Source organism: Cetorhinus maximus, chromosome 20 (genome assembly GCF_964194155.1).
Source record: "Cetorhinus maximus chromosome 20, sCetMax3.hap1.1, whole genome shotgun sequence".
In the NCBI taxonomy this organism is placed as follows: domain Eukaryota; kingdom Metazoa; phylum Chordata; class Chondrichthyes; order Lamniformes; family Cetorhinidae; genus Cetorhinus; species Cetorhinus maximus.
Window position 1 is genome coordinate 64,560,644 of NC_135898.1, and position 15,235 is coordinate 64,575,878.

At 45.1% G+C, this 15,235-nt stretch overlaps 1 protein-coding gene across 1 annotated transcript in view; it reads left to right on the forward strand.

Annotated features, from left to right (window-relative positions):
• Nucleotides 1–15,235, forward strand: part of fank1 (fibronectin type III and ankyrin repeat domains 1) — a 72,714-nt gene that overhangs the window by 7,532 nt on the left and 49,947 nt on the right. The window contains 2 exon segments of the mRNA XM_078565201.1: nucleotides 10,473–10,526; nucleotides 10,529–10,636. Coding sequence (XP_078421327.1) covers nucleotides 10,473–10,526; nucleotides 10,529–10,636 — 162 coding nt within the window.

Below are 15,235 nucleotides of genomic sequence, written 5' to 3' on the forward strand. Positions count from 1 at the left end.
TGCTACTCCTGTACTCAAATCCTCTTGCAATCAAGACTAACATACCATTAGCCTTCCTAATTGCTTGCTGCACCTGCATCTTAGCTTTCAGTGACTTATTGACGAGGACACCCAGGTCCCTTTGTACATCCACACTTTCTAATCTCTCTGTCTCCATTTAAGAAATACTCTGCACATCCATTCCTCCTAGCAAAGTGGATAACCTCACATTTTTCCACATTATATTCCATCTGCCATGCTCTTGCCCACTCACTAAGTCTGTCCAAATTCCTTTGAAGCCGCTTTGCATCTTCCTCACAATACGCATTCCCACCTAGCTTTGTGTCATCTGCAAACTTGGAAAAATTACATTTGGTGCCCACATCCAAATCATTGATACATATTGTGAAGAGCTGGGGCCCAAGTAGTGATCCTTGCAGTACCCCACTATTCACAGCCTGACAACATGAGAATGACCTGGTTTATTTCTACTCTCTGTTTCTGTCTGTTAACCATGCCAGTTTATTACCTCCTATACCATGTGCTTTAATTTTGTTAACCAGTCTCCTGTGGAGGACTTTATTGAAAGCCTTCTGAAAATCCAAGCACACTACATCGACCAACTCCCCTTTATCAATTCTGTTAGCAACATCTTCAAAAAACTCCAACAGGTTCATCAAACATGATTTCCCATTCATAAATCCAGATTGACTATGCCCAATTAGATTATTATTATCTAACTGTCCATTTATTACATCCTTTACATAGATTCCAGCATTTTCCCTATTACTGATGTAAGGCTAACAGGTCTGTAGTTCCACCTTTTCTCTCTCCCTCCCTTCTTAAATAGTAGATGACATTTACTACCTTCCAATCTGCAGGAACCGTTCCAGAGTCTAGAATTTTGGAAGATGATCACCAACGCGTCTACTATCTCCATAGCTACCTCTTTCTGGGATGAGAATATCAGGTCCCAGGGACTTATCAATCTTCAGTCCCATTAATCTCTCCAGTACAACCTTCATACTAATACTATTTTCCTTCAATTCCTCATTCTCCCTAGTCCCTTGGATCTCTAATTCTGGGAGATTTTTTGTATCTTTCTCAGTGAAAACAGATACAAAGTAATCATTTAGCTTCTTTGCTGGTTCTCTATTCGCCATTATAAATTCGCCTGCATTGGACCCACATTTGTCTTAGCCAAACATTTCCTTATTACATACCTATAGAAGCTTTTAGTGTCCATTTTTATGTTTTTTACTAGTTTATATTCATATTCTATTCTCCCTTTATCAGTTTCTTGGTTCTCCTTTGCTGTATTCTAAAATCCTCCCAAATGCCAAGTTTGCTGCTATTTCTGGCAACTTTTCTTTTCTAGGCCTTTTCTTTTAATATTATACAACCCTTAACTTCCATATCCAATTCCAATGTAAATGTTGCAGTTTCTGCTTCCTTAGCTACTTGTGGTAAAGCATGTTATTTTAATAATGCGTGGGTGAGAAAAAAAAAATCTTAGATCTTCTCCTTAATCTTGAGCCAAATAGGTCTTGCATCAATTTGACAACCAACTGAAACGATCTTTTTGTATTACCCCTTGAAATTCTTTCATAATTTTGAAAGCCCTTTACTTTCCTTCATAACTAAAACCTCTTATTCTTGGTATAATTTTAGTGAGTCCTGGCATCCCTTTTTCATAGCTTTGACTTCCTTCTGATAAAGGAAAATAAAATATATATTCAAAGAGAAATGATCAGTTAAAGAAAGAGTTCCCCCAGTGGCTTTGTGGCTAAGTGACCATTAAATATAGTGCCGAGCCACACAGGAGATCCCAGCTTCAGGCTCTGGTCTGTCCTGAGTCAATTGATCTCAAGTTGACTGTATTAAAGATACAATTGTTCTTAGGCTAGGGACAGCAAACATCATACTGGAATCCTGCTTCTGATTGTTATCTGGTTATTCTTGCTGACAACTGCACGCATGTGGATGTTAGATGAGGACAGTTTTGCATTAATTTTGGCCTCAGTTAAATCAGATGCCCATACACATCCAGTTACAATCACTGTCAAGTACTTGGATGAGGTGCTGTAGCAAAAACGGAATTACCTGGAAAAACTCAGCAGGTCTGGCAGCATCGGTAGAGAAGAAAAGAGTCGACGTTTCGGGTCCACACGACCCTTCAACAGAACTGAAGTATAGTTAGGAGAGGGGTGAAATATAAGCTGGTTTAAGGTGGGGGGCGGGGAGAGAGAAGTTGAGGATGGGGTGGTTGTAGGGACAAGCAAGCAGTGATAAGAGCAGATAATCAAAAGATGTCACAGACAAAAGGATCAAAGAGGTGTTGAAGGTGGTGATATTATCTAAGAAAAGTGCTAATTAAGAGGTGCTGTAGGTCTGTCAGCAGGCACCAATGGCACCCAAGCAAAAGCCAGTGGGCGGAATCGCCCATGCCCGCTGGCTTTGGGTATGTTCGGTGGCGTGAGCAGACATTATGGCGAGAAGGCCAAAAATTGGTTTCACGACATCGTGAGACCAGTTTGCGATCGTCCACTCTGCCTGCTGATAGCGGGCCGTGCTTCCCCCCATTGGACGTCGGGAACTTCGTTGTAATACATCTGCATATTATTATAAGCCCAGCGCACTGAAATTGTCTCCCCCACCCCCAACTGGATTGTCCACCAACGTCGGCACGATTGCAGGCCAATGTGTTTCATGAAGCATATAAAAGGCATGCAGTTGGCGGGCTGCACTTTGAGGGAAACACAGAGGTGAGTGTACAGTAACGATGTGGAGTGCTCGCCCTGTTGGACTTCAAGGTTGAGGCAGGTTTTCATGGGTGTGAAAGGGCTGCCCTGCGGTTGGGGTGCATTGGAGGGAGGGCAAGGGCTTGCCTGTGGTTGAAGGTAGTGCACAAGCACATGCGGGGTGGCCGGGGGTGGGGTATGGGTGAGGGAAGTGGCCATGCATTAGGGAAACCTTGTATAAAGTGACCATTCCTCTGCAGCTGAAACAGTTCAGGCGCAGCCACATTGATATGTTTGGAGTCGGGCCTCTATCTTATCTGCCCACTCATGTAACACAGAGGCATCAAAGTGCCACCAAGTGCTCCAGAGCTTTTCACCCCTCGGGCACAGACTGCAAAGTAACAAGCATTTTAGTGGACTGTAGAACAGTTGGATGACTGGGCACATTGTACAATCTGCTTCCTAAAGCTGGCCATGGAGCAGTCACTGGTGGAGGCGCTCACAGCCCCTTGCGATGTCAGCATCCCAGTTTGGACCAGTCTTCCCCCATGGTTCAAGCTAACAATGCAGCCTTGCAGTGTGGGTTAGAAGAATGCCTGTGCTTGAGCTGAGAGCACAGCATGCAGTCCAGTGGGCAAATCTGCTGCCAATCGGTCAGGTGGAATGGGGCAGTGGTGGTTGGGATTTCGGGCAGCCATGCAGCGCACTGAACTCTGGCCATCCTAGTGGTGGCCAGCACTCTCCAGGATGTGTTAAGGGGCCTTCAGACTTAACCAAGACAGGTTCTTAGTCCAACCATGCTAACCTGCTTGTCTCTGACTTTCATCCTGCAGGAGCAGTACATCAGGATAATGGAGCCTGGTGATCTAGCTGTATGCCTCGTGGCTTACGGAGAGCGATGAGAAGAGAGCGACTGAGGCACCTGGCTGTGCAGAGGGAGGAGCAGCATTCTCTGGAAGAAGGGGCAGCTGGGGCTCCGGCACACACCGCTGAAGAACCGCAGCAAGCCTTTGCTGGTCGGCACCTAGCTAGACCCAGGGTCTATAGGTCCTGCCTTTCACTCCTGCAGATGACCAAGAACCAGTGTCGTCTAAGACTGTGCATGTCTAGGGAACTGGCTGGTCACATCTACCAGCTACTGCAGGATTTGGTGCCACGTGGACATGGAGGGCATCCGCTGCCAGTGGCCATGATGATCAATTTCTATGCCAGTGGCTCCTTTCAGGGCTCCACAGGTGACCTCTTTGGAAAATCACAAGCCTCCACCCACAAATGCAACATCTTCACAAGGGCACTCAACTTTTTGCATTTCACCCGGGACCAGGACAGTCAGGGTGCAAGAACGATTGGATTTGCCCAGATCTCGGGTTTCCCACAAGTGCAGGGTGTTATCGACTGCACTCACATGGTGCTCAGATCTCTGTTGCAACACACGGTCAACTACATCAACCCCAAAGGAATGTGCAACTGGTGTGTGTTCACCACAAACACATCCTGCAGGTCTGCGCACGGTTTCCAGGGAGTGTCCACAACTTATAAGACCATAAGATATAGGAGCAGAAATTAGGCCATTCGGCCCATCGAGTCTGCTCCGCCATTCAATCATGACTGATAAGTTTCTCAACCCCATTCTCCCGCCTTCTCCCCGTAACCTTTGATCCCCTTACCAATCAAGAACCTATCTATTTCGTTCTTAAATACACTCAATGACCTGGCCTTCACAGCCTTCTGTGGCAATGAATTCCATAGATTCACCACTCCCTGGCTAAAGAAGTTTCTCCTCATCTCTGTTCTAAAAGGTCTTCCCTTTACTCTGAGGCTGTGCCCTCGGGTCCTAGTCTCTCCTACTAATGGAAGCATCTTCCCCATATCCACTCTATCCAGGCCTTTCAGTATTCTGTAAGTTTCAATCAAACTTCTACATTCTCAGTCAGTCACAGATCCTTGAAGTCTTCCAGGGTCCACAGAAGTTGCAGGGATGGCTCCTTGGGGACAAGAGCTACTCACAGAGATCCTGGTTGATGACACCTGTGCGGCGGCCTCGGACTGCAGCAGAGTGACGGTATAATGAGGCTCATGCTACAACTTGCAACTTGGAGCAAACCATCGGGATACTGAAAATGAAGTTCCGGTGCCTGGACCGGTCTGGTGGAGCCTTGCAATATAGTCCATAGAGGGTGTCACATGTCGTCATCGCCTTCTGCACCCATTACAATCTGGCGCTGCAACAGGGAGAAGAGCTGGCTGAGGAGGAGATGGACGTGCTGGAGGTCTCCTCCAATGAGGAGGACGCTAATGTGGATGAGAGTCAGGAGGTCATCGAAGGCGACGATGTTGGGGATGAGGCCCCTCACACTGGCCGGACGAGGCAGGCGCATTCGGGAGGCCCTCATAGCTGCTAGATTTGTGGAGGATATTGATGACACGCAGTGAGGTGACCCCATAGGTCCACATATTGCATTTATGAACTTATGACTCCAGTCTGGTTTATGGGAATGCACACACTCTCTGTGAGAATGCTCCTGTCATGGAGATACAGTGGAGGCCCTAATACTCACTCGATTGCAGGAGGATGATGACATGCAGTGAGGACACTACATAAACCTTCACATGGCCTCTGAGAATGTCTGACTCCTGTCTGGCTGAGGGCAACTCACTTGTGCTCTATGATCAGGGACATATCATAGAGATGCAGCCATGAAACTTTAGAAGCATCTGATCCTTTTCTCACCTTCAGCACCTGACCTCTTCAGGAGCAGTGTCACTGGTCACAGATGCTGAAGAGATGGGGGCCAGCCCCACCTTAAAGGTGCTGAGAGCACACAGAGAGAATGATGGAACTCTGTGATGTCTGCCCACGACATTCTGGCAGCAACGACAAGCACTACCGAGATGCAGGCGTCACTAATATGTCCAGGGAGTGTGAGGCCGGACCATCACTTTGGTCTGAAGGCTGCACAAAGCACAGGGAAGAGGCCATGGTCTGAGACAGCTGCCTTTATCTTGTGCAGAAAGGTTTCACATCTGAGTTACACCAACACTGCTCATCAGAACAAGGGGCCATAGGCAGGGGGACATTCTTGGGAATTTATTGACAATAGTGAACAGTGTGTACATATGATCAACACCCGTGGCCAGGCAGTGCAACTACTTTCACCTAACTTTCCTAACCCTGCCGCTACATCTTGGTGCTCCCGGGACCCACAGTGAAAGTGGAGGCAGCCTGCTGACTGCTTTGCCCTGTCTGCGATGACCTTGACGGGCATCCTCTGGAGGGCCAAGACCTGGAGGGCCCCGGCTACATTCAGGATCCTGCTGTGTGGCAGTGGCACCCTCCTCGGCCTGTGGAGCTGGAGTTGCTGAGGTCACAGGAAGATGGGATTTGGATGGGCCAGACACTCCCGGAGTCACCTGGATGGATGGCCCCAGGATGTGCACCTGCTGATCCTCCTCCATATGGGTGCCTAAAGGTGCCTGGCTGATTCCTTGAGGAGAAGGGGTAGTTGGAATGTGATTGATCTGCTCCGCACCCATCTCATGTACACACCGATGGAGGTCAACGATGGCATCAACGATGGAGTTGAGCCCACGTAGCAGTGCAGGAGCCTCGTCCTGGTGTCCATGGTGGTCACCATTCTACCAGTGTTAACCTCAGTGTGTTGGCATGCTGGCACTATCACCTCAGCCTGAAGGCAGACAGACTCCTCCATCGTACCTTACAATCTGAGGAGTGCAGTGGACATCCCTTCCTGATGTTCCTGAGCTTGCCTTTGCAGCTCCAGCAACTGTGGCATGACCGGGTCCAGAGGCACATCATCTGACTCGGACTCAGCAAATTTCTGGCCTCCAGCAGTCCTCCGAGTGCTGGACACCTGGGAATTCCTTGCTGCTGCCTGCTGTGGATCAGAGAGTGCAGTGTGCTCACCAGATTGTGATACTGAGACCACTGTAAAGCTAGGTCCCACCGAGGTGTGTGCCTCTGCGCTGGTAGAGGGTGTGGGTGTGCGTTGTGATGGGACTTCAAGGAGGGTGCCTCTCAAGAGATTTCTTCAGGGCTTGATTGGAGGCCCTTGGTCATGGACTCTGTCGGCTGTTTCCTAGATGTGCCTGGAGAAGCAAGGAGAGATAATTAGTGCATGGCAGTGGCCTGTGAAACAGGACACATCATTCACAGCATGGCTGTCTGATGGATGTTGCATCGCTGGATTGTCACTTGATAGAGCACCACTGACTTCACCATCAGCACAGGAACGGTCCAGATCCTTGCCAGCCAGCTGGCTGGCTCTGTATTCAAAGTCCATGAGGACCTTGATTTCAGGTATTCCTCCACCAGTCTGCGACTGCACCATTCCTGCACCAGTCTCCCTCTTGTTGTGTGCCAGCTTGTCCTGCATGAATAGAGATGGAGAAAATGTAAGCAGGATGCCTGCCAGGCCAGATGATAAGGATGCCTGGCCTGTGTGGGTGGGAGTGGTCCCATGGATGTGATGAGGATAATGAAGGAGTGTGTGAGAGGGTGAATGGTGATGTCCCTTGAACTGGCAGTGAGTGAGGGCCCTGTGGATGTGTGCTGGGTTTGTGAGTGTGTGAGTTGAGAGTGATGAGAAGAGTGACTTACCCTGGCTGAACGGAGGAGACCATTCATCCTCTTGCGGCACTGGGTGGCTGTCCCCTTTTGAAGGGTGTTGATGCTGACCACCACCTCCTAAGCCAGATTAGTGAGGGTGCTGCCCATCCTGTGGCCACAGCGGGGGTACAGGACATCACGGCGGTTTCCACTGCGTCCAAAATGTGCTCGAAGGACGCGTCATTGAACCTGGGGGCTGCAGCCTTTTTGCCTTTCAGGGCCATGTCTTCTTTTCAGCAGATGTGGGCTGGAAGCACTGAGAGATGTACGCGCAGCTGGACTTTAACTGTGGTGCCCAGCGTGATGTCCTGTACCGGCGATGGCGTGGCGGGTGAATGAGAGCCCGCCTGCCATGGAAACGGCGTGTTTCCTAGGAATGCATAACTAATGCGGTGAGTTTGGGACAATACGGCCAACACACTGATAGGCTGGGAAGCTTCAAACAGTGAAACTGCAGAGCTGCAGCCCTACCTGGGTGAGAGGCAGATGCTCACAGACGGCACTTCTTCTGAGAGTGTGCTCACACTGCATGACAGGTAATTTCCAACTTCTTGGAAGTCAGCTCATCTGTCTTGGCCTTCACTCACATTGATGTGCATATCGCTGCTGTCAATCCTCACTGCAGCACGGGAGCAGCTCTATGTTGCAAACCTGATGAAGGCCAAGTACAGCACCAACAGCAGCTGGAACATCAGCAGCAGCCTCCTCCTCATCCACATGCCCCTCCACAGGGCAGAGGGGATGGACACAGCTCCCCACCACCTGCAACTTAATATATTTTATTGTTGACTTAATCTTCTAAATCTTGTAATACCCTGCTGTTCCTGTATATGGGCTTTACGGATTATAATTTCTTGTCATGCTGAATTGCATTTAATGCCCAATACAATAACATTCACGAAAAATATTACTGTAAGAGAATCCAGCTGCTTAACATTTATTGAACCTCTGTTAATCAGCGTAGTGTTTTTTTTCAACGCACAGATTGGTCGCTCAACTGCTTCAGTGAACAAGCATATGCAGTCACCTTAGAACCATTTTGAGTCAACTTAAATATACTTTGATACCAATTTACATTACATAGTTTTCACCCCAAATATTAATATTTAGCTACCTGTGATATTGTGTTCTGAAATCTACAGACAAAATCCATATTTTATTAGCAAGCTTCTGCTCTACTTTGCACATATGTACAGGACCAAGTCATAGGATTGCCAGGACTTGAAAACCTATAATCAATAATAAATAGCTCTCCTGTTCTCTCATCACTTATTTTCTCCTGAGGTCCAGAAACATTATCTCTCTTTCAACATCTCAACCTGCTCAATGGTTCTAGCATTTTATTTCACATTTACACCATCTGCAATATTTTGTTTTCGAATTAGTGAAATATAGGGGTTAGCACACTACTGGTTCCCCAGGATCTATTAGCACTTGGAGCTGAACAGGTCTCATAACAAGCAGAGAAGACTCTGGAACAAAAACAGAATTACCTGGAAAAACTCAGCAGGTCTGGCAGCATCGGCGGAGAAGAAATCAGTTAACGTTTCGAGCCTTCATGGCCCTTCGGCAGAACTGAGTATAGTTAGAAGAACTTCTAACTATACTCAGTTCTGCCGAAGGGCCATGAAGGCTCGAAACGTTAACTGATTTCTTCTCCGCCGATGCTGCCAGACCTGCTGAGTTTTTCCAGGTAATTCTGTTTCTGTTTTGGATTTCCAGCATCCGCAGTAGCTTTTAGCTTTTTGTTTTTATCTATAGAGAAGACTCTGGGTCTGGCAGCACTGGTTTATAGGAAATTTCTGTAGAGGCACTAAATTGTTGCTTTAATAATGTTGATTTTCATTTTCAACTGGCAAATCCCTGTCAACAATTTTTGAATGTCTTGGAGAGTGGGTAGGAGCAGCAGAGTTTGGAAGCAGCATTGTTGCCAAGTATAAGTGTGGCAACATTACTTAGCTGGCCCTGTCATGTCTAAATTTCTCAAATTTGACTCAAGCTCAGAGTCGGTGGGAATGACATCAGGGGCAGTGGATGGAAGCAGGGATTAGGTCAGGAGCAGACACTGCTGGAAATGCTAAGGATTGGTTCCTGCATAAAGTAAGTTCTGGGACAGGTAGTGGGAGGTGGGCTGAGGGTTGGCAGTGCTCATACACATATGTTGGCATGGGGAGGGGGAGGGAAGGCAAGGGCAACTCCTAGACTCAAACGAATCTTCACGAAAAGCAAGAAAAAGCTTCCATCAACTCTTCTGGTCACTTTGCTGCCTCCTGCCAAGTTCCTTTGAAACCTTTGCCACTAGCTGGTCTTCCACTCCATATTACAGTAAAACCATTACATCTTAATTAGGCGCCCTTCGTGTTTGGTGGGAATCTTGGCTGACTCATATGTTAGTGAAGCTAAAATGGTTCTGGGTAGGAGGATGTTCAAATCAACTCTGATATGAAATGGTTGACAGAAATAGGTATGACAAAAGTGTTACAAATGTAACTGTTACTTGACAGGAAGTGTGTTTACGCACAAGACTTTTCATATTCAATCAATAATAAGTAGATGGCTGTAAAGAAAACTTATGGTGCATTCCACTGCTCAAATGAAAAGAACAACTTTAATGAATTTCAAAACTCTACACTTATGCATAGCAATAAACCTCAGCAGCTCTGACATCAATGGGACATGACCTCTCAATAACAGACTCAAAGATTGTAAATAGTTTATGCACATATTTACAATTGTATTTATAGAGACTTAGCTTGATCATTTGCTGTAATAACTATTAGATCTCTAAAGTTTGTTACAATCATTATTTTCTTTGATAATTACGTGCTCTAAAAGATGCATTTAATATATTTTAAATACTATGCTGCTTACAGACTGTACCCAATTATGATACCGTTGTTTACATTAATCTTGGCAGTAATAGTCATATAAACCATGCTATATAATACTGTAATGTGGGGCATCTCTACAGAAGTAGCCTCATCCACATAGTAGGGGGAGCCAGTGCAAAATAATTTGCATAATTATAATTGGAACATTGATGACCTGTTGCATGGTTCACAGAGTTTTTGTAGAAGGCCTCTTTGCAATGCCATGACTTAAGATGTGTTTTCCTCTTTTTTAAGAAAATAGCCAAATGGAAGTCCCCAAGCCTGACCCTCCATTTGTGGGTAAAGTAACTCAGAACTTTATTGGAATATGCACCACCAATTGCAAGGATATGGAACATCCAATCGAGGGCTATGTTTTTTAATTGAAGAGGAGGACATATGTATGGCAACATATACATGTAAGTATTTAGACTTTTAAAATCATCATTCCCTCTCTCCCCCATAACACTCTGACATTGTACGGATTTTATGCCTCTCATTGGTAGACGGTACATTTTGTTTGTTTAGAACAAAATATTACTGAGGGATTTACTATATTTTTATGTCCAAAATAATATGCAACATAAAATAAAATGAAAGTTAAGAAACTGGTGGATATACAGTTTGTGCACAAGCAATGTTTTTTGTTCCTTACCTCTGTGTGATATCTGAGTATGCTTCCTACTACGTTGTTCCTGACTATTTAATCTGTCCGTAACCGTATCTATAATCCTTGTCTAACAACACCCTTTGTACCTCACATTCAGCTGTAAAATACAGTAAATTCATATATAAAAAAGTAGAAGTAGGGTTGGAATTTCAAATGATTCTGAAATTAGGAAAAGTCAGAATTAAGCCTTTAACATTTCTGTCACAGATGCATTGTCTTTTCCTTTATTTGTGGCATCATCAATGCAACATTGGAAGATGGAACACTGAGCAGGATAGAATAAGCAGCTGTGCCATCATCAGGCTTTAACAATGAGTGTCAATATGACCTAAATGATACATAATGAAACTGACTCACTGTAAAATGACATGAGACTGTAGGATGCTTCAATCCCTACCCAAAGATTTTGACACCATTTTTACATTTAATGCACTCAAAAAACTATCAGTGATCATTTGACATTGAATGCTCTAATTTGGAATGAATTTGATCGCAGGTCAGCAGCGTTTTGCCCTCTTTGACGTCGAACGCAATCAAATGGCAAAAGATGCTCGAAGGGATCGAGTGCACTCAAAGCTATCCCATATGCCCAAAGCTATCCAATGCGCTCAGCAACCTGCTTTGAAAAATACAAGGAAATTAATTACTTAAATAATATCTGAATTTATTCAGTTTTCTCATTTGGACCAAAAAATCTCTCCACTATACAGTACATGCTTGAGAGCACACACTAGAACCCCATCAGTTCCCTAATTCATTTTAGTCACAGGGCCTACAGTTTCCACCCACCCACCCTCCCAGTGTCAGCAGTTTAACTCTCTCTCCCCCAATGTCCCCTCCCCCCGAGATTCAGAATCTAAACTCATCTCACCCCCCATCCCACAAACACACACACCCCCACCCCCCACCTCCCCCGGGCTGGCCTTACAATCACTTCTAGTTCTGGTCTGCACTGCAAACTGAGCTCTGGTTGAGGGAAGGTGGGTCGTGGGGAAGAGAGAGAGGAAGAGAGAGGGAGAGAGAGAGAGATGGAAGGGGGCAGGGGGAGGGGGAGAGAGGGTGAGGGGAGAGATGCGGGGAGGGGGAGCAGGGGGAGAGAATGAGAACGAGAGGGGGAGAGAGTGAGACAGAGAGGGGTGAGAGAGAGAAATGGTGGAGAGAAAGAGAGAGGGAGAGAGAGAGGGGGCAGAGAGAGAGGGGAAGGGGAGACAGAGGAGGGAGGGGGAGAGTGAGGAAGAGAAAAGAGAACTGCTGCAATCTTGGGGGAGGTGATGGGGATTTGAGGGTGGAAGAAAATTACTCTGGGGTGGGTGTGAAAATTGCTTCGAGGGAGGGTAGTGTGGGGAAGAAAACTGCTGCAATCTCTGGGGGGCATAGCATGGGTGGCTTGTGCTTCACAAGTTATGATTATGGGTTACGAAGAAAAACAAAACTAACTTATTAAAACATATGTTAAAACAGATTCTACTTTTTCAAAAGTTAGATTGGTTTTAGGATGTTTGAAGTTATCAAAATTCAGAAATAGGGAAAATAAAGTCTGATCGTTTTTGGTGTCTGAATGCTTAAATGATGTTGCTAATCGCAAATGTTTGAGCGCTGTGGTTTGAGGCAATTGATGAGATTGATGTCAGTTACATTACTTGCAATGTTAAATGATAGCTAAACGATTACTTTTGAGTGCAATTACTGTCAAAGAATGGCTAAATATTTTCTTTTCAGTGCTTTTTGAGCGCAATTGATATCAAATGATAGCTAAATGATTGCTTTTGAGTGCAATTGATGTCAAATGAGTGCAAATGAACTCTGTTGAATGCAAATGAAATCAAAATTTGCGGGTAGGAAATGCAGTACTGAGAGAGTGCTGTATTGTCAGAAATATTATATTTTAATGAGACGTTAAATTTGAGACCCTGTCTTTTCTTCCAGGTGGATATAAAAGATTTTCTTCGAAGAAAACAGTTCTCTGGGTGTCCTCGCCAACATTCATCCCAATCAAATCCACCAAAGTAGATTAACTGGAATTTCAGCTCATTGATGTTTGTGGGACTTACTGTGTGCAAACTTCTGCCGTGGAGGGTAAACACTGACACAGATTGGTTGAGTTGATGTATCACAAGATAAGAGCACATGGTGTCATGGGTAACATCAGCATGGATAAAGGATTGGTTAGCTAACAGGAAGCGGAGAGTAGGAATAAATGAGTCTTTTTTGGGTTGACAGGCCACAGAGATCAGTGCTGGGGCCTCAACAGTTACAACCTACATCAATGACTTGGATGAAGGGACCCAATGTATAGTGGCTAAATTTGCCGATGACACAAAGATAGGTAGGAAAGTAAGTTGTCAAGAAGCAGTGAAGAGTCTACAAAGAGATATAGGTAGGCTAAGTGAATGGGCAAAAATTTGGCAGATGGGATATAATGTGGGAAAATGTGAACTTGTCCACTTCAATAGGAAAAATAGAAAAGCAGTATACTATTTAATTGAAGAGCGATTGCAAAACTCAGTGGCACAGAAGGATCTGGGTGTCCTGGGTATGTGAATCACATAATGTTAGCTTGCAGGTGCAGCAAATGATTAGAAAGGAGTGGAATGTTGGCGTTTATTGGGGAATGGAATATAAAAGTAGGAAAGTTTTACTGCAGATGTGCAGAGTCTTGGTGAGACCACATCTGGAATACTGTGTACAGTTTTGGTCTCTTTATTTGAAAAATGATATAATTGCATTAGAAGCAGTTCAGAGAAGGTTCACTCGACTCATTCCTGGGATGAGGGGCTTACCTGATGAGGAGAGGTTGAACAGGTTGGGCCCATTGGACTTTAAAAGAATGAGAGGTGATCTCATCGAAACATTTAAGATCCTGAAGGGACAGGATAGGGTGAATACTGGCAAGGTGTTTCCTCTCATGGGGAGACTAGAACTAGAGAACACAGTTTAAGAATAAGAGGTCTCCCATTTAAGACAGAAATGAAGAGAAATTTTTTCTCTCAGAGAGTTGTTATTCTGTTGAATTCTCTTCCCCAGAAAGCAATGGAGGATATGTCATTGAATTTGTTCAAGGCTAAGTTAGATAGATTTTTGATAGACATGGGAGTCAACGGTTATGAATGGCAGATGGGAAAGTGGAGTTGAGACCACAACCAGATCAGCCACGATCTTATCGAATGGCAGAGCAGGCTGGAAGGGTCGAATGGCCTACTCCTGCTGCTAAGTTCTATGCTCCTATGTTAACATAACCAACAATCCCCTGCTTATGGCTATACTTTATGCTGCCCTTTAAGTGGACACTTCATTCTTCCAGAACCAGTCCAAAGTTATTCGCTACTCCTCATGGTCTGCTTTCTTTATCCTTTCCCAGTTGGGTAACTTCTAATCCCAGAATTAACTTTCACTGAGAGGGTTACCCTGGAGATTCCTTCCCTCTAGCCCAGGCTAGGCGAATCATCTTAAAACTTCCTTTAAATCCTCATGAACTCGGTCTCTTCAATTTGAGCATGAGCTCCCACCTGCATTCTGGGTGGTGAACAATAGGGTCAGCATTTTCTCTGCTTCAGGTGCTCTATTTCCTGCTTTCTCTCAGACTTATGTCTGTGAGGTTCAGGGATATCTTCGAAAAACTATAACACAATACTACAATTGCTTTTGGACCTTTCCCTTCCCATAATCCATCTCAATGGCAAAGTGAATCACATGGGCCTTGTCTCCAGGTAGAAATTCTAATTCGCTATCCTCTAGACCACCAACTCCATTCTAGCTTGTAATTAAACAATTTAAAGTATAACCTTTTATAAAACCTGATACATTCCTAACAGCTTCCTGTGAGACTCGGAGACTAACAGTCTACCCACAGTCAGCAAAGCTGCCCTTGCCTTTGTTTCCAGTTGTGAGAACTTCATGCCTTGCTCAGCAAGTCTCTTGACTTGAACCTCTCTTGTCCCCATAGCAACCAAGCCACCCAGGCTTGTTATCGGGCAGAATTCAGAGTAGGTCACATGCCCCCTTCATTCCTCCATTGTACCTTAATTAAAGACACAGTCCCAAAACATGACAGACTTATAAACTTTGTATTTGTAACAATAAGGTAACTTGAGAGAGTGGATGAGGGTAATGTGGTTGATATGGTGTACATGGACTTCCAAAGAGCATTTGATGAGTTGCCGCATAACAAGCTTGTCAGCAAAGTTAAAACTCAAGGAATAAAAGGGACTGTGGCAGGATGGATACGAAGTTGGCTGATCAGTGACAGGAACCGGAGAATAGTGGTGAATGGTTGTTTTTTTCAGACTGAAGGAAGGTGTACAGTTGTGATCTCAAGGGGTTGGTGCTAGGACCATTTCTTTATATTTAT